Genomic DNA, 22,612 nt, shown 5'->3' with positions numbered 1-22,612 from the left:
ACATGCAGAGAAAATCTGCACTTGATAGGGTTAAAGTATAGCCACTTGTGTTTTTGTAACCTCTCACTTTAACCTCGTAATTTAAGCTAAATAGGCATATTTTACTGCACCTAATACCATCACTGGAGGAGTAATACCGTGCATAATTCTGGTCTCCATCATTTCCTACATACGTCTACTGAAAAGTAAAAGAAGAAGTCACAAAGGGAGAGGACTTTGGCCACACCTGGCAGGAGGAGGGCAGGGATCCAAGACTAGAGTGTTCCCCAATCCATAAGTAATTTACCTTCACTTCTGAAGTTCAGGGTCTGATCTCAGAATGTGTTACTTGCATTGCAAGCTCATTAGTTTACCAGAAAATCTGGTGGAGGAGGGGGCTATGAATTCAGATAAAGTAGTGAAAACAGGATCTTCTCAATTCACACTGCCCCTTCGTCACCAGGTCCTGCCTGGCCTCCCACTTTTAGCTGAGACCTGAAAATGATGCTGTGGTAGAGAAGAGTCCCCAAGGTTGGAAGGTCCCGAAGGCCTGGCTTAGTGGGCGGGGCAGATTTCCTGACAGCGGCCCCGCCCCACTAGTTGGGTCTCCCGTGAGCCTCTTCTGCCCCCTGCTGAAGTGAGGCTTTGGCGGGCTGGAGCCGGTTCCGGACGGGGCAGCCTGTGTTCCTCCAGTCTGTTTCTTCACCTTTGCCACAGGCAGAGCCCGTGGAGATATATTTTCCTGGTGCATTTTTTTCAAGTGTCTTTGCCTGAGAATCAGAAATTTGCTGCTGTCTACCTTTAGTATACCTAATGATTCTATTATTTGGGGCAATAAATGCCTACTAGATTAAAAAAAAATGTTCAGCATAACTGTGATTTCCCACAGATTTATTCCCGTCTAGGTCTAGGCCATGGGAGAGCTATAGTGCACAGACAAGGTCACACTTCAGAGGGAGGTGAAGGCTGTGAAGTCCGTGAGCGCCTGTGGGGGAGCTGGCCCTTTATCCGTGAACTCAGAAGACATGCTGGTCCTGGGGAGCCATGTGGCGACGAGCCACACACCCAAAGCGCCCCCTGCAGCCCTGTCATTGGAAGACCCCTGGGAACAACCATTCCCTGAGGCTGGCGGTGTGGGACGTTACAGGGAAAGGAGCTGGCTTGTCCTAGGTCCCCAGAGATCAGGTTTTAGGCTGGGCTGAGCCAGGGCCAGGCAGAAGGAGATGGCTCAGCTCCATAGTCGGGTGCTCAGACGCTCGGCCCAACGGCAGAACCAAGACCCTCCTGCACCCAGGACGGGTACCTCTCTTCACAGTGGAAATGCGGGCCCTGGCTGATGGAAGGGCCTAGGGGCAGGGCCTGGCCCAGAGTGGTGACCGCCCCGGAGTACCCCAAGTCAGCCTAGGGAGCCCTGGTTTGCCTGTGGATTCCTTTGTGTGTAGTGAAATGTGGAAAGATGAACGAGTGGGGATCCTGTTCCTGAAGCCCACGCCAGAGGCGCTGTCAGCGAGACTCGCCCCCAGGAGGTCTCAGTTCCACCTTCCCACAGGGGCCGGTGCACTTGGCAGAGTCCTCAGCGGGGTGGCCGCGGCCAGGACCCCACTTCGCCCTGGTTCAGAGAGTGAGTGTGGTGCCGGCTGGTGGCCGGCTTCTCCTCCTCAGCCAAGTCCTGGATGGCAGAGGTGCGCGCCTCCGAGCTGGGAGGAATCAGCAGCAAGGATCGGCCATGAAGTCAGACGTTAACTGCAAGGAGAGAGGGAAAAGGCACCGTGGTCCTCCCCTCTGCAGAACGCAGCTGTTTCTGCTGCTGGCTGAGCTGTGTAGGGAACCACCTCAGGCGTTCTCCACGCCGTAGCCCACGGCCCGAAGAAGCCGATCTCCCAGGAGCTCCGTGTGCAAAGCCCCGGGCAGTTTGGTGTAAACGGAAACACCCCCAGGGATAGGCAAGAGTCAGGAGCCACACTGCCTTGCATCTCGGTTCCTGCCGTCTATCTCACCAGCCAAGCTGCACGTCCCGAACCCCCGTGGCCACTGGACACCTGGCAGAAGAAGGAAGACTTGCCAGTTCCCCCTGGGCCGCGCCATCCCACTGGCTCTCCCCATTTCTTCACCCGCCCCCCAACACCGGGCCTTCCTCACGGGGAGCTGGCCTGCCAGGCCGCCCAGCGCACGCGAGCCCGGCCGTCGGGGCGCCAGTGGGGCCACGCAGGGGACGCGCCGTGGGCACCGCAGGGCAGGCTCTTCTGGAAGCCCCAGCGCTGCCGGCAGGAACCGCCACAGGCCGGGGGAGGCTTCTTGCTCGCTGCCGAGCTCCGAGGTTCGTGGCTCCCCCCAGGCCGGAACGTTGTCTCCGATGCAGCCCCCGCCACGCTTGGTCTGTTCGTTGTATTCTTCTGAGTGATCTGCTTGGGAAAAATGAAGGATTTCTTTAAGTACTGCTTTTTTGTTTTAAGGACCTTTGGGAAGGTCAGGCTGCTGCTTTGTCCTGGTTCCTGAGATGATTTGCTGCTCTTCTGGATGGGGCTTCCGATCGGGTGGCTCGGGGATGGGGACACCAGGAGATGCCATGCCCGAGCCCCGGCTTCATCTCACTGCACTCTGTAAAGAATGCAGAAACGGCTGGAGAACAGCCATGTCACTGGCTACTTATTTAGAAATAAAAATGAATGCTGCTGGGTCAGAGGCAGTTTCTGTGTTTGTGTTCCGGGGTTGCAAATGCATGGGTCACACGCTCCCGGCCTCAGCTGTGTCACCACCGACCAGACTCGGCGGGGCCAGCAGCAGATGTGTTGTCGGTGGGCTTCGGATCAGGCACGCCTGGGCCTAATTCCTGCCCCTGCCCCTGCCCCTTAGTGAGGAGCACGTGGGGCCAAGTGGAAGGGCCTAGTACGGGCCCAGCTGCCAGCCGGCCCACAGCTGCTGCTCCCCACAGGTGGCTGGGAATGCGTCCTCCCCAGGGCTCCCTGGGCCGCTGGTCTGCTGCTGCCCGGGATCTCGGATCGGCCCCCGTGCGCCCCTGCCAGGCCGCGCACGCAGGGCCACGCCGGGCCTTCCTCTAGGTTCTCAGTCCACGCAGCCGCAGGAGTCTGGTGGAAGGCGGTGGCGTTCTCCGCGGGAAGCCTGGAGCCTCCACTTATTTTTACCCCCTCAGTCTTCCAAAAGGCATCCAAAGCTGCTTATGGTAACTGGCACAGACCAAAAAGAAAAAAATCAAAAAACCAAAAAACAAAAAACCCCACATGGAATAGAAAGCGAAAGCAGGTAGGACAGCCTGTCCTGCTCCCAGGCATGGGCCTTCCGGCAGGGAAGCCCGTGCTGACCCTCTTAGTTCCTCCAACCCTGCAATGCATCCCCGTTCCCGCTGCCCCTGACCCCCAGCCAAAGAAGGAAGTGGGGAGAACATATCACACTCGGGACCCTACCTGTACCTGGGCTGCCAAACCAGGTGCCCGGACCGTGCCGGGGTCAGGCGGGGAGTCGGGGCTGGGTGTGTGAGGCACACGTGGCCTCCCTTCATCGGCTCCCTTTCCACCTCTGAAGAGACCTGGGTTCACAGAAAGATTTCTCTACATAATAAAACTTTGTGAGTGTGATGACAGGTGGCACTGGAATGATGGGGACCCTGGCAGAGTCTTCGCAGGCCACGTCCGGCTGCAGGGGAGGCTGGACGGTGGAGTTGTGCCAAGCAGAGTGTCCTGAGAGTAAAAGGAGAACAGATCCCAAGTGGCACCTGCCACAGACGGAAACTGGTACCTTTTCGTTCACACTTCAACCCTCTTCTCAACTCCTAGAAGCAGCACTCAGGGTGGAGGGGAGCGAGCCCGGGAAGTTTTTCCTTAGAGGCCAGAAAGTTCTGGGGGAGGGCGACACACAAAGGTGAGGGCTCCATGAACCCCAATACGTCATGTGCAGCAGAAATAACCGATACAAATCCACGAAGTGAGACAAACAGATTCCAAAACAAAAATACCTGGCGTTAGCCTCTAACAGTTAATGGCGTGTGAATAAATAGGAAAAAATCGGGAAGGACAGGTGCTAAGTTTTAACTTTGGTTCTCTCTGGATGGAAGGACGATGGTAACTTAAAACCTGCTGTTGTTTGTATCTGTTTTCTCTCTTTCATGGAGCACGGTTATCCAGTGCTCGGGAGCACTCTGCGTGTCACCTTCATGTTTCATAATGTGATTACAAACGAAGCCACAGCGAGAGCTATGCGCTAAGTGGAGAGCTTCGATGGGATAGAGCAGTAGGGAGACAGGAAGTCTGTCCTCTGGTTGGAGTCCAGATGGAAAGAATCACTTTGAAGAGTGTCTGGTAATGCCTCATAGAGTTAGAGACACCTGTCACCCTTCGACTCAGGAATTCCCTCCGAGGTCCATGCCCTGGAGCGGACCACTGTGTGCGGACCAAACCCGCATTTTTTGAAGAAAAAAAATTCAAAGGACTATTTCATGACCTGAAAACTATATGAAATTCAAATTTCAATACCCATACATAAAGCTTTGAATTTTTTAATCAAAAATTTACGGAAGGGGCTCCTGGGGGGCTCCGTGGGTTAAGCATCCGCCTTCAGCTCAGGTCACGATCCTGGGGTCTTCTGATTGAGCCCGCATCGGGGTCCCTGCTCAGCAAGGAGCCTTCTTCTCCTCTCCTCCCCACTCATGCTCTCTCTCTCTCTCCCTATCTCTGTCACTCTCTCTCTCTCTCAAATAAATAAATCTTTAAAAAAAATGTATGGAAATTTTTTTCTCTCATTATGTAAGTACCTGCATAACTTTTCTTTTTCCTCTTGGATCCTGAAGCCAAAAATACTCACTACCTAACCATTTACAGAAAAAGCCTGCCCACCCCTGCCCTAGAAAAATTCTTACACACTCTTGCACCAGGAGACACTCGTAAGAATATTTGCAGTAGCACCTCACTGGAAACAAGCTAACTGTTTCTCACTAGGAGTGCAGATAAGCCATGGCACAGTCATGGAAGGTGCTCCGTGGGGCAGGGAGAGGAAGGGTGGATGGATGCAACTAGAACGAACGCATCAGTGCAGTTAAATCTCTGACAGTCAACTAGTAGCTAAAGGAAGTTTCTTTTTCTTTTTAAAAAAAATAATTACAAACATCACATCAGTGCAGTTAAATCTCTGACAATCAACTAGTAGCTAAAGGAAGTTTCTTTTTCTTTTAAAAAAATAATTATAAACTTATAGGAAGTCGAAAAAAATGCAAAAAGGTCCCATGTACCCTACACCCAGTAGTAACGTCTTGCACAAATATAGAACAATATCTCAACCAGGAAACTGACATTGGTACAAGCCACAGACCTTGTTCAAACTGTATCTGTTTTACATGTACTGTGTGACAGGGTGTGTGTGTGTGTTTAGTTCTATACAATTTTACCATATGTGGAGAGTCATACCACCACAAAGAAGTTTCTTTTTATAGAAGTATTCTGGTTGCCAAAGGAATACTAGAATTGGAATATCTACATTTTGCAACTTCCAATGAAATGACCGATCGAAGCCCCAAACAACAGTTCTAATGGCTGTTAACTACCCCAAAGGCAGAGAATGCAACGTCACGTGCCTCCTGACGAAGGAACTCAACATCTATGACGTATTCTCATTCCCCCAAAATCAAACCCAAGTCTGAGCAAGCCTCAAAAGGCAACTACCATGTGATGTACCACACGGACAGAATGAAGGACAAAAACCACAGGGTTGCCCTCAACGGATGCAGAAAAAAAGTTTAACAAAATTCAACACACTTTCAAATTTTAAAATTTTAAAATTTTATTTTATTTTTTTATTTGACAAAGAGAGATCACAAGTAGGCAGAGAGGCAGGCAGAGAGAGTGGGGGAAGCAGGCTCCCCACTGAGCAGAGAGCCCGATGTGGGGCTCGATCCCAGGACCCTGAGATCATGACCTGAGCTGAAGGCAGAGGCTTTAACCCACTGAGCCACCCAGGTGCCCCAGCACACTTTTTTGATAAAAACACTCAACATACTGGGCACAGAAAGAAATTACCTCAACATAATAAAGGCCCATATGAAAATATACGAGCCACAGCAAACATCCTACTCACTGGTGAGAGACTGGAAGCTTCTCCTCCAAGATCAGGAACAAAGCAAGGATACCCACTCTTGCTACTTGAATTCAACACAGTATTAGAAGTCTCAGCCAGAGCAATTAGGCAAGAAAAGGAAACAAAAGGCATCCAAACTGGAAAGAAAGAAGTAAAATTGTATCTGTTCTCAGATAACATGATCTTATATGTAGAAAATCCTAACGATTTCACACACACACACACACACACACACAAACACACACAAAACCCTGTTAGAACTAATAAATGAAATCAACCAAGTTGAAGGATACAAAATTAACACATAAAAAATCAGTTGCTATTTATCCAAACACAAAAGATGAGCAATTTGAAAAGGAAATTATGAAAACAATTCCACTCACAATAGCATCAACAAGAATAAAATACTTGGAAATAAACCAAGGAAGCGAAAGACTTGTACACTGAAAACATTACTGGAAGAAATTAAAGAAGACACAAATAAAGGCAAAGACATCTTGTGTTCATGGGTTGGAAGACTTAATACTGTAACAATGTCCATTCAGGGGTGCCTGGGTGGCTCAGTGGGTTAAAGCCTCTGCCTTCGGCTCAGGTCATGATCTCAGGGTCCTGGGATCGAGCCCCACATCGGGCTCTCTGCTCAGTGGGGAGCCTGCTTCCCCCTCTCTCTCTGCCTGCCTCTCTGCCTACTTGTGATCTTTCTCTGTCAAATAAATAAATAAAATCTTAAAAAAAAAATGTCAATTCAACCCAAAGCAATCTGCTGACTCAATGCAATCCCTATCAAAATCCCAATGGCAATTTTACAGAAGTAGGAAAAAAAAAAAAAACAGTCCTAACATTTATATCGGATCTCAAAGGCCCCTGAATAGTTGAAACGATCTTTAGAAAGACAATGTTTGACTCCTCACACTTCCTGATTTCAGACCATGTTATACACAAAGCTACAGTCATCAAAATTCAGACTGGCATAAAGGTAGATGTATAGACCAGTGGAACAGAATAGAGTCAGACGTAAACCCTCACGTATACAGTCAAATGAGCTTCAGCAGAACACAGAATAGGGTTTGGACAGCCTCAACAGACAGTGGTTGGGAAACAGAATATCCAAACACAAGAAACTGAAGTTAGACCCTTACCTTATGCAGTATATAAAACTTAACTCAAAATTGGACTAAAGAGGGCACCTGGGTGGCTCAGTGGGCTAAAGCCTCTGCCTTCGCTGGGGTCATGATCCTAGGGTCCTGGGATTGAGCCCCATATTGGGTTCTCTGCTCAGCAGGGAGCCTGCTTCTTCCTCTCTGCCTGCTTCTCTGCCTACTTGTGATCTCTCTCTCTGTCAAATAAATAAATAAAATCTTTTTTTAAAAAATTAAATAAATAAATGACCAAAGAAAGAGAATTAAAAAAAAAAAAAAAAAAAGGACTAAAGGCCTAAATATAAGACCTAAAACTATAGAAGTCCTAGCGAAAACATAGGGGGTAATGCCTGACACAGGATTTGGCAAGTATTTATTAGACGTGATGCCCAAAGCACGCGAAACAAAAGCAGACAAACGGGACCAGAGCAAACCAGCAGCACCTCAAAGTCCCCTCGGCCACGAAGGTGGCCTCACCCGCGCCTCCCAGCCCCCACCCCACTCGAGCCGCTTTCCCATCCCTCCACTTGCCTCGGCCTCGGTAAGGGGTTCCCCAAGGCCCCCAAAGGTTGGCCCCAAGCCGAAGACTGTGCAGCCACAGGGACTTCTCAGAAACAAGGTGTTCTATGAGTGGATTTCAGTTTCTCTTTCCTTCTGGCCAGGTCCCGGGAAGGGACCTGCGGGGCGTGTCTCTGCACCTGGGCGGCCCCGCCCAGATCCACGTGCTCACCTGGGTCAGGACCGGCCCCGCCCACAACGCCTTTGCGGTGCAAGTGGAGATTCCAATTTCCACTTGCCTTTTCCCTTTGCCTACATCAGCCGGGGCTGCCCGGGGAGCCTGGCTAAAAGCAGAGCCATGCAGCGGGGAAAGCAGTGGAGATCTGGCCATGGCGACAGCGTGGGTCCTGGTGCTGGTGACCGTGCTGCTGGGCTTGACCGGAGCGGGCCCTGTCCCTACTTCCAAACCCACCTCAACCAGGAGGGGCTGCCTCATGAGCAGGTTCCAATCTCTGTCACCGAGGGAGCTGGAAGCCATCAAGAAGGCCAAGGATGCCCTAGAAGAGTCGCTCTCCGCGAGGAACTGGAGCTGCGGCTCTCGCCTCTTCCCTCAGGCCAGGGACCTGAGACTGCTGCAAGCCTGGGAGCGCCCCGTGGCCTTGGAGGCCGAGTTGGCCTTGACGCTGAAGGTCCTGGGGACCATGGCTGACTCGTCCCTGGGGGTCGTCCTGGACCAGCCCCTCCGCCTGCTGCGCCACGTGCACTCGGAGCTCCAGGCTTGTGTCCCATCTCTGCCCGCAGCAGGACCTAGAGCCCGGGGCCGCCTCCACCACTGGCTGCACCGGCTCCAGAAGGCCCCAAAGGAGTCCCAGGGCTGCCTCGAGGCCTCCGTCACGTTCAACCTCTTCCGCCTTCTCACATGGGACCTGAAATGTGTTGCCAGCGGAGACCTGTGCGTCTAGGAACCCGGGCCCCCGCGCTCAGCCCGCCTGGGACCTGGACCTTTCCTAGGCACCAAGCCTCACTCCTGCCTTAAGTTATTTCCTCTCAACCCCTTATTTATGCAGCCCTGGTGCATACCCATAAGAAATGTTTATTTTTCTACTTTTGTACAACGTGCAGCAAATAAACAGGAATGGGGGGAAAAAATAAAGAGCCACTACTCCGGAGACTGAGAGAACAGAGGAACGCGTCAAACAACAGTGCGGCTGCGATCAGCAGAATGCAGGCTCGGGCAGGCTCGGAAGGACTAGAAATCCAGCTTAACAAAAACATCTCAAGGAGAAAAAAAATGAGGAAGATGGTGTCCCTACACTCTACAAGGACAGCCTTCAGGGTAAACGTGATTTAAAGATCTATCCACCATTGCCGTGGAGACCTTATTTGAGCCCTGATACGGTTTTTACAACATGGATTTCTAGGACAACTGGATTTCAGAACACTGACTGCATACCACCATTAAAGAATTCTAAACACTTAGGTGCGATAATGATACGGTGCACTGAAAGTCCTTGTCTTGGGGAGCCTGGCTGGCTGTCAGAAGAGCATGGTGATTCTTGATCGGGGTCGTGAGTTCAAGCCCTGCGTTGGATGTCGAGATTGCTTAAATAAATAAAACTTTTAAAAAATAAATCAAAGTCCTTGTCTTTTAGATACACATACTGAAATATTCACAAATGAAATAGCTATCTGGAATTTGCTTCAAAGAAATTTAGGAGGGAAGTGGATGGACAGATAGAAAGAAGGGCGCCTGGGTGGCTCAGTGGGTTAAAGCCTCTGCCTTCAGCTCAGGTCATGATCTCAGGGTTCTGGGATCAAGTCCCGCATCAGGCTCTCTGCTCCACAGGGAGCCTGCTTCCTCCTCTCTCTCTGCCTGTCTCTCTGCCTACCTGTGATCTCTGTCTGTCAAATAAATAAATAAAATCTTTAAAAAAAAAAAAAGAAGAAAGAAAGAAAGACCAGGTCGGCTGCAACTTCGTAACTGCCGAGTTATTGAATCTGGGTTCAACGTACATGAAATTTGTAAATAAAAAGGTTTCTTCAGTGAGGAAATGGCGGGGAGGGAATGTGGTTTAAGCAAGGTTAATAGTTCATTCCTCTCTTACATAAAGACTCTGGAGGTAGGCAGGGCAGGCTGGGTAGGACGGCGGCTTCCTAAGCATCAGGGACCAGGCCCCTTCCAACTGCTGCCCCCCCCCTCTTCTCCACTTGGCTTCTGCCTCAGTCTCACATGGCTGCTCCTCTCCAGCCAACACAGCCGTTCCAGCCAGGAAGGAGGAGCAGGGTGGGAAGAAGGACAAGATCCTTTGAAAGACATGTCTAGGAAGCCACACAAACCACTTCTCGGTCCCAGCGACCAGACACAGGCATCTAACCATGCCCCGCTACGGGAGAGGCTGTGATAGGCAGTCTTCATTCTGGATGGCCACGGGCCTCAAAAATCAGGGCTTCCATTACCAAGGGAGAAAGGGTGAGAGGAGAGTGGGGTTCAGTTCAGACCATCTGCCACCGTCCTTATCCCTCTGAGACTGGTAATGAGGCATGGGGGGTGCCACAGATGGGTGCTGGGAGCTGGCAGCAGAGCTAACGGACAGCTGGTGGGCCTGATGATGTTAAATATGCTTGTCATTTACATCCCCGGATGAAGCGATCTGCTCTGAAGTCACCGCTCTGCTTTGGATGCGGGAGTGAGTGTCTGGCTTCCTCTGCTCTCCCGGGGCCGGGTGTGTGTCTCCAGGAAGCGGCCATGCCCAGCAGTGCCATTTCCTAGGCCGTAGCTAACACCAACCCCAACGCTTCCCTGGGCCTTGGTCTGGCCCGAGGCCTGGATGATTTGTTTGCCAATGCGTGAAATGGAGAAACCTGCTTCTTCTCTCCCTGACAGCTGAGGTGCCCTGTCGGGGCCAACCCAGCGGTGGTCAGTACTGCAAAGACTCTGCTGCTACCGAGAGCCTGGATGTCCCAAACCACAGCTGCTCTTACACCACCCTCACGGTTTTTGCCATACATCTCGTTTTCAAGTCAACCTTCCTTTTAAAAAACCCCTAAACTGATTTTTGAAGTGATCTACCATGGCTGCAGATGGAAAGCAGTATGGCCTGCTCCAGACAGAAGGCAACCGAACATCCGGCTCAGAGTCTGCCCATGCCCGATACCCCCTTCCTCTTTGGTCAAGACAAGCTAGCAGTGAACGGACTTCCTCCTCGGCATTTAAATGGACCAAAAGAATTAAAGATGTAATTAATTTTTGTCATTATGTCCTCCAGTGTTACCACCAGCAATCGTTTCTCCTGGTGTCTGCGGTCCCAGTCCCAAGAAACACAGCTGAGGGGCGCCTGGGTGGCTCAGTGGGTTAAAGCCTCTGCCTTTAGCTTGGGTCATGATTCCAGGATCCTGGGATCAAGCCCCACATTGAGCTCTCCGCTCAGCAGAGAGCCTGCTTCCTCCTCTCTCTCTGCCTGCCTCTCTGCCTACCTGTGATCTCTGTCTGTCAAATAAATAAATAAAATCTTTAAAAAAAAAGAAAGAAAGAAACACGGCTGAGCTCTGCACACCTCATTTTCTGCACACCTTACAGGCGGGGATCGTAATACGACCTAGCTGACAGGAGAGCTGAACACTGTTATATGGGATCATGCACGTAAAGTCCCAGTATAACCCGGCTCACGGTGTGAGCTCATGAATGCCGAATGCCGGCTGTTGTCACGTCTCAGTTCTGTGGAGGAGAAAATGTGAGTCCTGTTATTGAAGAATGCGGTTTGAGCAAAACAAACCAAAAAATCCAGGCCACCCAAACTTCAAAAGCAGCAGGGAGGGAGGGACATAAAACCCCAAACGCTTGGTTTAATAATGGAAGACACTTTATTATTTTTTAAATCATCTCTCAACATTTCAATTCTTAGTAGAAATCAAATGTAAAACATCTGCCTTTTTAAATTAGCATATATTTTATCCAGCTCAATCACAGCAACCTCATACAATAAGGTACACACCAAGGACAGGGGCAGAGTGTTTTCTGTTCCAGTCTGTGAACACAGCATCTCCGTGATGACGTGTGTGCCAAACCTTCTCTCCCAGGATGAGGTGGGCACTCCTGCTTCTGCCCACTGGGGGCACAAGTGACCTGGCATCACGGTTGGTAGAGTTCCCGTAGGCTGGAGCAATCTGGGAACGGAAAACTAGCAAACTAGTGCTCTCAGGAGTAAAACAGGCATCGACACTTCTGAAATGTGGAAAGGAAGAACATCAAAGATGATGACCCCAGAGTGGGCTGGTCTTAGTAATAAAGGGGTTGAAATTCAGCTGTATATACACATTGAGTATCTACATGTGCTCTACCAGATATATAAAAAAGAGCCATAGAAGATTTGGAAAACCTTAAAATCACTCGACCGAGTTGGAAGAACATCAGCAAATTCACAGTGACCTCAGGATTCAGCCAGATTTAAATTTGTTCAAGAGCTGAATACCTCCTTCTACTACCAGAAAACCCACTGCATGTAAATTCCTATAATATTCTGTACATCACAAACACTTATGGCTAAAATATAGTAGTTCACAAGGAAGTGGTTTTATTTTCAAATTCTTGCCCCACTCCTGCTCTGCACCCCAAAAGGAAGATCCAGGGGCCAGTCACTCAGAGTTTAAGGGGCCTTCAGGTTTGGAAGTGCTGAGGCTCAGCTGAGTGTCTCAGGAAACGTCCGTGTGATGGGCACACGCTGACTCGGGCCCACTTTTAGTGCAAAAAAGATCACTGATGTCGCAGAGTCCCGGAAACAGGCGAAGAGGGCTGAGATGGAGGGGAGGGGGAATCCCACAGGATTTTCCTTCTGAAACAAGACTCCAGAGGTTTGGAGTGCGAGGTTCACATGCAGCAAGAGACAAAGACCAGGCTGTCGATCTGCAGGGTGAGGGTCCTGAAGGTCACTAGGTTATCGCGGTCCACAGGTGCACAGACCGCGCCCCCCCCCCAGCCCACGCTAGCCCCCTAAGTGTACACTGGAGGTAGGTATATAGAGATTTATTGTAGGGAAGACAGTGGCTCTCCACCGACTCCGGGACATCGTCTGTCTCTGCCCCCACACTCTCCGCTCTACCCTTGGGCTGTGGTGTGTGTAGGGTACAACACGGAAGGGCACAAGACCCTCCCTTGGAAGACTGAAGAACCCAGGCCGTTTGTATAAATAGCTACATAATTCATGTTTTAACCACTTTGAAACACACGGCAAGTTGAATATTTATTTAAAAATAAATCTCAAAAATATCTATTTACAGTACAGTGAGAGGGGCATGTGCAAACAACAGAAAGGGGGAACAGTCCATCCTGCCATGGAAGGCCCACACCTGGATGTGCTGGAGCAAAGCGCTCGGACACACGGGCCGAACGGAGCTGCGGTGGCAACAGGATGCCATTCAGGGACAACTGGACTCCGTCCACCCTGGAGACTTGGACAGGCAGAAGTCAGAGGGGTGGGGGGAGTCCAGGTGGGGATCCTTGTGTTTGGGAAGGGGGCAGCCAAAGGATGAGCCATGGGAAGAGGCCCAGTGTGGCAGGAGGGCTCATTTCACAAGCCAACAGGCCTCTAGCTCGGCGCTCCAGGTGGGCATTTGGAGGTGACCTGGAGGGCCCTTCCCAGTCCAAGTTGGCTTTGGAGTGGTGGTGGTGTTTGGCAGGGGCGGGGGGGTAGGGGGTGTTGACAAGAGTCTCGGAGTTAGAAATCCTCTCCGGAAACAAAACGAACAACGCAACAGGGAGTGGAGAGATTAGCAAAAATGAATCTGAACGGAAGTGCCACCCTCTCCCTTGTCAGGCGACAAAGCAGCCATCAGATGAAATATCTGGGCCACCCAGTGAACACCCACATGGTGCAGCCAAGCCCACGATCCCCTGACACCTACATGGTCAGATGCAGGTCTCTGCTTCTGAGATCAACACACTAACACTTCTTCCCCGGAGCGAGGAACCGGAAAGTCAGTGGCGTAGCCCTTGGAGCAGGGGGTGCAAGGTCCAGTCTATCTGTACACGAGATGGGAGAGCTGGGTGGACTTGTAGTTCAGCTGGTTGTTGGGCATGAACTTGTGCAGCTCATTCTTTTTGCAGCAGGGGTCGTAATGGTAGGCGCTGAGACAGCCGTCGCAGGAGACTTTCGAACACTGGGTGCAGGTGTTAGTGGCACCCGGGCGGTTGCAGAAGCCACAGCGGGAGGTGGCTGTGGTGGGGGTCTTGGGTTTTGGGTGGAGGTGCGGCAGCCGCTCGAGGCCCTGGGTCTGGCCAGCGTACTTCTCCCGCAGAGACGACCCGTGGGCCAGGCTGTCGTGGGCGGAGGGCTTGCCAGAGAAGGCGCCAGGCTTGGAGGCTGGGGGACCGGCGAGCAGACTGTCGCAGCGCTGGCAGAGGGAGGAGTTGCAGGACAGCCCGCAGTTTTGGCACTTGGACAGGGAGGACTCTTTGGCGGGGGGTGAGCGCTTGTGGTAGACGGGATGGGCATCGTTTCGGACCAGCCACACGTCCGGCCGCAGGGCGTCCTGCCTCCGGTATGCGGCCCTGGGCTCCGAGTCTGTGTACAGATCCACGTCGTCCTGAGCGGAGAAGTATGTGCCACGCAGCAGGCCGAGGCCATTGCTGGGGGAGGGGGACGGCAGGTCATCCGGGCTACCGTGGGGGGAGCTGGACATGGTCAGCAGCGAGGCAGACGGGCGAATGATCTCATCCTTGAGGTCGTCCCCCACGTCTGGCGCCGCGGGCTCCTTCCGCAGGCTCAGTGAGGCCTTCAGGGGTGGCTTCCGGCTCTCCCAGTAGCTGTCGTAGGCATCTACTGACCTCGAGGGCTTGGTCACCCTCGGCTTGTAGTAGTCCTTGGCCGCCCGCTCGCTGGCCGACTTCTGCAGCGCCACACGGGCCATGGAGGCTGTCAGGTGCTCCCGGCCCTCGGCCCGCCGCCGCAGGGCCTCCGAGCAGCCCCGCACATCCTCCGTGCTGCTTTTGCGCTCATTCACCACGTCCAGCTCGGAGTAGCCCTTGTCCTTGACTTGTGAGTGGATTTCCAGCATCTGCTCACACTCCACCTTGGCCAGGAAGAGCTCAAAGGAGACCATCTTCACCTGGAGGGTCTCCACGAGCTCCTTGAGTCTGTACGCAGTCCCTAACTCAGGCACGTAGCCCATGTAATGCAGGATGGCTCGGATGTCCTCTTCCAGTAATGACGACTTGACATAATAAACGAAGGGGCCCGTGTAGGTCTAAGGAGAAGGGGATAGAAAATGAGAGGCACGGTTTGCTCTCTGAGACACGCGGAGTCGGTTCCAGAGCCCGGCATGCCCAAGGCGGAGCCTCTGGGAGCACAGGGGAGCAGCGGGGAGGAAGGATCTCAGCAGCCGAGGCTGGCTCAGCGCATGGGGCGCAGGAGACCGCATGGCACTCCTGCCTCGAGCGGAGGGTACAAAGCCGCCGGCTTCCCATACGGGGCTCAACGGCTCTGCTCCAGATGAGGCGGGATCAGGGCAAATGGGCATGAAGAGAAGGTATGAGAGTAGAGGCAGAACACCCAGTGAGTGAGTAGAATATTCCTTTCGGGCATGTCTGCAAGTTCTGAAGAATAGTCTGGCTTTGTGGAAACTCTCCTGAGCCATCACCTGGCTTCGGAATGATTCCAAGTTCTCTTTCTCTCTTAAATCCATCCTCCAGCCTCCTGTCTGTTATCACCCAGTCCAAACCGGCTCTCAGGGTACCCCAACGTCCATGGCGGCCTCCTGTTCTTGCCGCCCCACTAGTCTATTTCCTATCCAACAGCCAGAAGGATGCTTTGCAAATGGAAACCTGATCCTGGCCTGCCCTGCTTCCCAGCCTGCTTAGGGTCAATTTAAGCCCTTTGCCCTGGGCTTCAAGGCCCTGTATCACTAGGGTGCTGCCACCTTTCCAACCTCACAGCTTCACGTGGGAGCCGCCAGGGGCAGGGACCCAGTAAAGAGATGACACTGGTCAGACCCAGCGGGGGGGGTGGTGTAGGGGGGAGTATTTCTAGTTGTTACGGCAAAGGCAGTGGGGAAGCAGGAGAGTCTGTGGGCAGAGGAGGCGGTAATTGGCACAAGCCCTCTCAAGTGGGGCTGGGAGGGGAAGAAGGCAGACCAGTGCGGATGGCCCTTCCCTAGACCTTACCTTGATGCTTCTGAATTCCTTCTTCCACGGGTAGAGGAAGAGGTTGACGCCCACTGTTTCCAGCACGCTGAAGGCGCAGTGCAAAGCCCGCAGGCTGGAGGAGCTGAGCGAGCGCAGGGAGCTCTCCACCACCTCATAGAACTGGATCAGCCGGAATCGATAGAAGGGATCCACCTTGTGCAGGCTGAGCAGGGCCGAGGCTGCCACTCGAAGGTACTCATCACTGCCAGGCCGCTGCTTGCTGGGGGTGGTGTCCACTCTGCCCTCATGGAACTGCACGTACTTCCGAAATAAGTCATCCTTATATTTCGTATCCATTGAACTGGGCTTCCCCATCTGATCCAGAGACGGGGAGGGGCTACCTTATCTCCTCCATGGTTTCTGGGTTCGAGGCAAGGCCATGGCTAAAAGCACTGACATGTTGCCCACCCGCACTAGGGGCGCGCTCTGGAAGGGGAAGAACAAGAAGCACGTCATTCCTCGAAATGGTCCACGTGCCCGAGCGTGGCTGCTGAGACAAAACGAGAGGCAGAACTGGCTTGAGCTACCCTGGGCATTACCAGCCCTAGGCCCCTTTCTGCTCATTCATTCATTCACCACATTTACCGGACACGGACTATGTGCCAAGTTGTCGTGGAAACAAACAGGTCCCTGACTTTGCTGAACTCATGAATGAAGAGTACAGTTCGAACCTGGTTTTGCAGGGAGGAGGAGTTTTAGAAAGGCCCCCACCCCCAGCCCAGGCAGTGGTGGTCAGACCTGAACAATGAGGGGTTCGCTGGGCAGAAAGGTGGGCGGAGACCATAACAGCAGCAGCACTGCCAGGGAGAAAGGCCCCCGAGCGAACACCGTCGGCGCCTACTGTGCGCCAGACACTTATGCACACGAACGCATTTTGTTGTCTTAAACGACCCTAGGAGGCAAGATCCCCATTTAACAGATGTGAAAATTAAGACAAAGAAATATTAAGAAAGTGCCCAAAGATCTGGAACCACGAAGAGGCAGAGCTGAGCCCTGGCGGCCCGGCTCTGAAGTCTAGCCCTTGACCGCCACGCCCTGCTTTCCTGAGGCAGGAAGGAGCTTGGCCTTTGAGCAGAAGGCAGGCCAGTGCAGCTGAAGCAGCGAGGGCAAGGGAAGGGGGTGCCCAGAGATGAGGCTGCAGGCACCATCAGGACAGGATCCCATGCCCCAATGGTACATTTTATTCAAAGACGCATGGGAAGCGCCTGAAGAGCTCAAAAGAAGGGGGAGAGGGCTGTCCTACCAGGGATCGTCTCACTGGCCTTTGACAGCCTGCATACCCCCACACCTTCATTTATTTATTTATTTGAAAGATTGTATTTATTTTTTTGACAGAGAGAGACACAGCGAAAGAAGCAACACAAGCAGGGGGAGTGGGAGAGGGAAAAGCAGGCTTCCCACAGACCAGGGAGCCCGCATCGGGGCTCGATTCCAGGACCCTGGGATCATGACCTGAGCCAAAGGCAGACATTTAACGACTGAGCCATCCCAGTGGCCCCCCCTACACCTTTAGAGAGGTTTATAGTCCCACTGGAAGAGGACAGAACATTCTGAGCCGGCCTACACCAGATTTACACACTCTCGCTGTCTGCTTGGCCGCTGGTGAGTAGAACATGCACAGAGCAAGTAACAGGGTTGGTGCCAGGAGGCTGGGAGCAAATCTGGGTTACGGAGGGCGCTGCCAGGGCCGGGGGTGGGGGGCGGTGGGCAGCGCAGCACAGGCGTCACCAACAGATCCCAAAGCCAGACCGCCTGGGTGTGACTCTTGGGTCTGCTTCTCTGGGCAAATTACTCAGCCTCTGTGGGCCTCAGTTTTCCCCTCTGAAAATGGGGGTTGATAATAGTACCGACAGTCCACATTTGGTGGAAGGTTATGTGCCATGAGTATATAAAGCTCTTCATAAAGGACTGGCTCGGGACAAGCCCTTGACACACACGAGCGGCTACTGCAGCTCTCTGGACAGCCCAGCCCCCCTGCCACAACAGCGTGCATTCTCAAGAAGCTAAGATCAGAGCAGGCGAATATGTCCGCCCAGGAGGTGATGTGCATTTCCATCCTCATCCGTTCTGACCACTAGCTCCACGGGCACAGGGATCCTGACTAAATTCCTCGTTACGGTAACCCAAGCACAGAGCCAAGGGTCTGTGGTTTATAAGCACCTGTCTAAGTGCAGGAGGCTCTTGCCGGCTGTGGAGACAGCACAGGACTGAGAAGGACGGGACAGCCCTGTGCAGGCCGTCAGCAGATCTGGCCTCAGCTCAGGAAGTGCTAATGGCCTACGAACCTGGCAGCAATCATGAGGTCCATAAAGTCATCCACATCTCGAGCCGCTCGCCTGGCTTCTCCTTTGGGAAGACTTCTGAAGATCTTAACTATGAGGCGAGGGTGAGCTGTGCGGGAGAACTGGGGACAGAGAGGCCACCTTCTCCCACCCACCGCCCTGCCAAGGGAGCCCAATGCTTCAGGGACAAATACACTTAAGGAGCACAGGAGGCAAACATAAATCCATTAGGATAAAATTCTACCTCCTGACCAAGGTCAAAGGCTTCACATGGTCTACCCCTGCGCCCCTCCCACAGCCGTCTTCCCTTTCCCTCTAAGTTCCACCCACAGGGACCTTTCTGTCTGTTCCTCAAACCCACCAAGCTCATTCCTGTCTCAGGACCTTTGCCCATGTTGTTCCTTTTGCATGTTCTTCCTCTGATCCTTCCCATAGCTGGCTTACTCTTGTTACTCGGGCCTTAGTTCAAATGTCACCCCACAGGGGCCTCAGTGGCAACCCCAGCTCAGTAACTCCCTGCTTCCCGGTCCCTTGTTATCCCATTATTGTGGGATAATCACCACCTGAAATTACCAACTTTATTTATTCATTTACTAACTTCCTTTCTCTTTGTACCCCTCATTACCCAGTAAGTTCCACAAAGGCAAGGACCATATCTTTTTTGTTTTGTTCACCATGGTGCCTAACACACAGCCTGGCACACAGTAGGTGTCTGATAAAACAGGCGAAATGAATGATCGATTCAAGATGCCACTCCTTCAGTTTCTCATTGAGCTCTCCCAAGAATCCTGAGATCAGCTGGAGAGACAAGGAACAGAGGCTCCATGACATGACATGCTGTAAGGAGCCAGGGTAAGTGAACCGAAGATTCCAAGCCTGCCCTCTGCGGCACTGTGTTCCTTCCCCATACCCTATGATTCCCGAGTTCAACAAGTATTTATACAGCACCTATCCTGTGCCAGGCTCTAGGATGGGTGCAGTGGGAGGATATGGGGTGGGTAGGGGGCAGCAGTTGGGAAGTCACAGCCCTGCCCTCAATTCTAATCGAAAGAGCTTATTATCAAAGTATGTATTGCAACCCGAGAAAAGACATCACTGTTCTTGCCATTAAAAATGCATATGGGGGCGCCTGGGTGGCTCAGTTGGTTAAGCCACTGCCTTCGGCTCAGGTCATGATCCTGGAGTCCCAGGATCGAGTCTCAGGATTGAGTCCCACATCAGGTTCCCAGCTCCACAGAAAGTCTGCTTTTCCCTCTGACCTTCTCCCCTCTCATGCTCTCATTCTCTCTCTCTCAAATAAATAAGTAAAATCTTAAAAAAAAAAAAAAAAGAAAGAAAAGAAAACGCATATGTATTTACCATTTTTTATTCATCTAAGAGAAACTTCTGTCCTGCCTCTGGTCCCAGGGACTATTTTTTGGTTCATCTGATAAGAATTTAAACAGAGGGACATCAAGCCTCCTAAATACTGCTGTGGTTTTTCTCCAGGGAAGTAAGCTTTGAGCCTATAGAGGTGGATTTTTTTTTTTTTTTAACAAAGTCAGCCACCCTCAAGCTCAGTGTCTGCTGCTCTATAATCACACCACAGTCCACACCCTTGTTTGTTGTTAGCACACAATAAACAAGGAAAAAGGAACTGAATAGCCCACTGGTGTTCCAAATCCTAAAGTCAAGGAAAGGAAACCAATCTATGATGAACCCTGAACCAACACAGGCAGGTGAGGAAACAGGTGAAAGGAAATGAATGCTGAGGTAAGTAAGGAAAGAGAAGGGAACGAATAATCACTGAGGTCCTACTACGAGCTAGACACAGGGCCTTCGGCTTTAACTGCATCATCCCACTTAACCCTCATGACGTTAGAAGGAAACCAAGGTTCGGCGATGAAACCACCTGCACAGTGGAGCTTCCAAGGGTCAGAGCTGGAGTTTGAATCTGGTAGGCCCTGAGGCCTGGGTTTTTCCCCTGCGTCTATCTCACTCATTTATTACTACACTCTCCCATTCACCAAGGGATTCATAAGTGTGGGCCCTCCACTAAGGGCCTGATGAAAATCAATGAAACCCACAGGACGGCCCCAAGGTTAAAGAGGAAACCGAGGCTCAGCGAGGCCAAATCATTTGTCCTGAGTTACCGGGAAGGAAGAAGTGGATCTGAGGTCCGAACCTAAGTCCAATGCCAAATCCTTGACTCAAGCTCTGAGCTAGGCCGCTTCTAGGCAAATCCGCCCTGCGGCACCTGCTGGACAGCTCTACTTGAAAGGGCTAGGCTAAGTTAGAACACCCTATGGCAGGACGAGCAGAGTTAAGTTCTAAAAATTCCTATAGTAGCAAAATTCACATCTTCCCACACAGAATGGGGCTGGAAGAGCCACAAATCTCTTTATGATGTAAGCTCAAGGGCCAAGGGAAGAGGCTGGCCAGAAACCGGCCAGTGGTGAGGCAGCTGACATCATCCCTCCTGAATACATTTTCTGAGAAAACAGGCTGCATTGTGGCTGGTCATAGCTGGTGTCTTTTCTGAGCACAGAGCCAGCAATTTATTCCCAGCACTCTGCGAGAACAACAAAAAACCACACTCTCTGCAAAAACAGCGTGGTTACAAGAGACTAGACAGCGCAATGACAGAAGCCGTTAATTTCTCCAAGCAACCCAAGGATTGGAACACCATGACGTGCCAGTCTGGTGGGGGGAGGAAATGGCACTGTGAACATCCCTAACAGCGTCAGGCGGGTGCCTAAAGCCAACAGGCCTGGTCAGCACTTCCTGCACCCACAATCTGGACTCCCTTTGAAAAACAAGTCGATGAAGAGAAATATTACATATACAGTCAGAGAAGTGGCGGCTTTTTAAGGATTTTTATCTTTCTAAAGATTATTTTTTAAGCATCTCAAAGGAAAGCTGTATCTGTTTAAAACCTCACTGAAAGGAACTGAAATGATCTGGGGGTAGCAAAGCATTAGCTTGGCTTTACCTCAACTGGCCCATTCAAGCAGAAACGCTCCCCAAGCAGCATTTGAAGGCGCCCCCTCCCTGCACAGCCAAAAGCTATTTTGGTCCCAGCATTGCCCCAGTCCACGGGTTTACAGATCTCTGGTCTAGCTTCAGCCAGCTCTTGAGTTCCCTCAGCCTGCAAAGAGCACCGAGAGGAGAGCAAGCAGTTCAACCCCTCCACCTCCTAACCCTCCTCCTAACTCCTCTGCACTCATTCCAAATCCGAGGCTCTTGAGACACATACATCTAAGGCATGCTGCACTGGTTGTGAAACATCAGAGGGTCTCCAGACCCCAATCAGATTCCAGAGAAATTCAGAGGCCTTGCAAACCTCTGAATATAACCTCAGTGGTGCTGAAAACGGGCTTCCTTACTGGCAGCTGCCTCTCAGAGGGGCTCTAAAGGAAGCAGTTTCGCCTCCAGGGGCAGAAGCTAGCGGCTGCTATTCCCAACCTGGTCATTCCTACGGCCTCTGAGGGCCATACCGGTTGTGAAAAACACCCCAGTCCCAAACTCTGGCCCTTTCTGGGTGCATGAATGAATTAACAGCAGCTATCATTTATAGGACGCCTGTTGTATGCCAGAGACCGTGCTTCACAAGCATCATCTCATTTGATCCCCACCACAGCCTTAGGCACATTCACTTCCATTTAACTAATTAGGCAAATGAAGCTCAGAAGATGAAATGACTTGTCCAAGGTCACACAGTGAGTACAAACCCAGATCCGCTGCCAGAGACTAGGCTGGGGACCACTGCGCGGTAACTGCCTCCCGGTGGAGTCAGGGTGGCCTCCCGTTTGGTTAGTCCCCGAAGAGGGGGTGTTCCTCCTGAGCTGCCCTGAGCCACCCATGGCCGGTCCCAGGAGTCTGCGAGGCAACCCTCGGCGGAGTGAGGATCCCGAGGACAAGCTGGGCCCTCGGGAGGCCGAAAAGGCGGGGCCGCCCGTCGCCCCCGCCGGCTGCGAGGGGACCCCACCCCCGGGTCGGCCAAGCCCCGCCGAGTCGGGCGCCCCCTCTGCCCTGGGAAGCGCCGGACGCCGTTTCCGCCCGCGGCCGCCCCGCACTCACCCCGGCACTGTCGCCGAGGACGCCCGGGCCGAATAAATCCAGAGGGAGCCGCGGCCGCCGCCGGAGCCGGGCCCGTCTGGGCTCTCGTCGCTCCGGCCGGCTGCAGGGGACCGAGGCCAGTACCCCGGGACAAGCGGTGACCCGGAAACACTCTCCAGGAAGTGACGTCCTTCGGAGGCGGGTCCAAAGAGAGGCCGGGTCGCAGCTGCGCGTTGCGCCGGGGAGAGGCCGACGGTTGTGGGCAGCGGAGGAAGAAGCAGGAGGCAGGAGAATGAGCAGAGGAGTAGCGGAGTCCGGCTCTGGGGCTTGGAGGGCCGCTGCCGCGACTGGGGCTAGACCCGGAAACAAACGGGCCGGACATGACGCAGGCCAGCCCCAGGATGGTGGCTGGCCGGGTT

The 22,612-nt window shown here is 52.5% G+C and overlaps 2 protein-coding genes across 3 annotated transcripts; one reads left to right on the top strand and one right to left on the bottom strand.

Moving 5' to 3' along the window:
- Positions 1-8,086: 8,086 nt before the first annotated feature.
- LOC308349258 (interferon lambda-1-like) lies at positions 8,087-8,659 on the top strand (the record flags this gene model as incomplete). The annotated part of the gene is made up of 1 exon (XM_080813848.1): positions 8,087-8,659. One exon carries the CDS (start codon positions 8,087-8,089, stop codon positions 8,657-8,659), a length of 573 nt encoding a protein of 190 aa, XP_080669974.1.
- A 2,883-nt stretch (positions 8,660-11,542) lies between these two features.
- On the bottom strand, positions 11,543-22,357 carry SPATA2 (spermatogenesis associated 2). Of its 2 annotated transcripts, none has more exons than XR_013967424.1 (3): positions 15,853-16,281; positions 13,596-14,936; positions 11,543-11,919 (listed from the first exon to the last, which is right to left on the bottom strand). XR_013967424.1 is itself a non-coding variant. In XM_080813710.1 (3 exons), the coding sequence occupies exons 2-3, from the start codon at positions 16,186-16,188 to the stop codon at positions 13,710-13,712; spliced, it is 1,563 nt and encodes a 520-aa protein (XP_080669836.1). In that variant the 5' UTR covers positions 16,189-16,299; positions 22,215-22,357; the 3' UTR covers positions 11,550-13,709. The 2 variants fall into 2 exon arrangements, 1 of the variants encoding a protein (XP_080669836.1); XM_080813710.1 differs by adding an exon at positions 22,215-22,357 and having other exon boundaries at positions 11,550-14,936; positions 15,853-16,299.
- Between the last annotated feature and the right edge of the window lie 255 nt (positions 22,358-22,612).

Source organism: Martes martes (assembly GCF_963455335.1).
Source record: "Martes martes genome assembly, chromosome: 9".
Taxonomy (NCBI): Eukaryota; Metazoa; Chordata; class Mammalia; order Carnivora; family Mustelidae; genus Martes; species Martes martes.
The sequence above is the reverse complement of the archived record's forward strand: the minus strand, read 5'-3'. Positions and strand labels throughout refer to the sequence as shown.

Coding starts and splice junctions, on each gene's coding strand:
- SPATA2 (XM_080813710.1), bottom strand. CDS start 16,188: ATGGGGAAGCCCAGTTCAATGGATACGAAATATAAGGATGACTTATTT. Junction 14,937..15,852: donor AGGAATTCAGAAGCATCAAG/GTAAGGTCTAGG, acceptor CCTTCTCCTTAG/ACCTACACGGGCCCCTTCGT.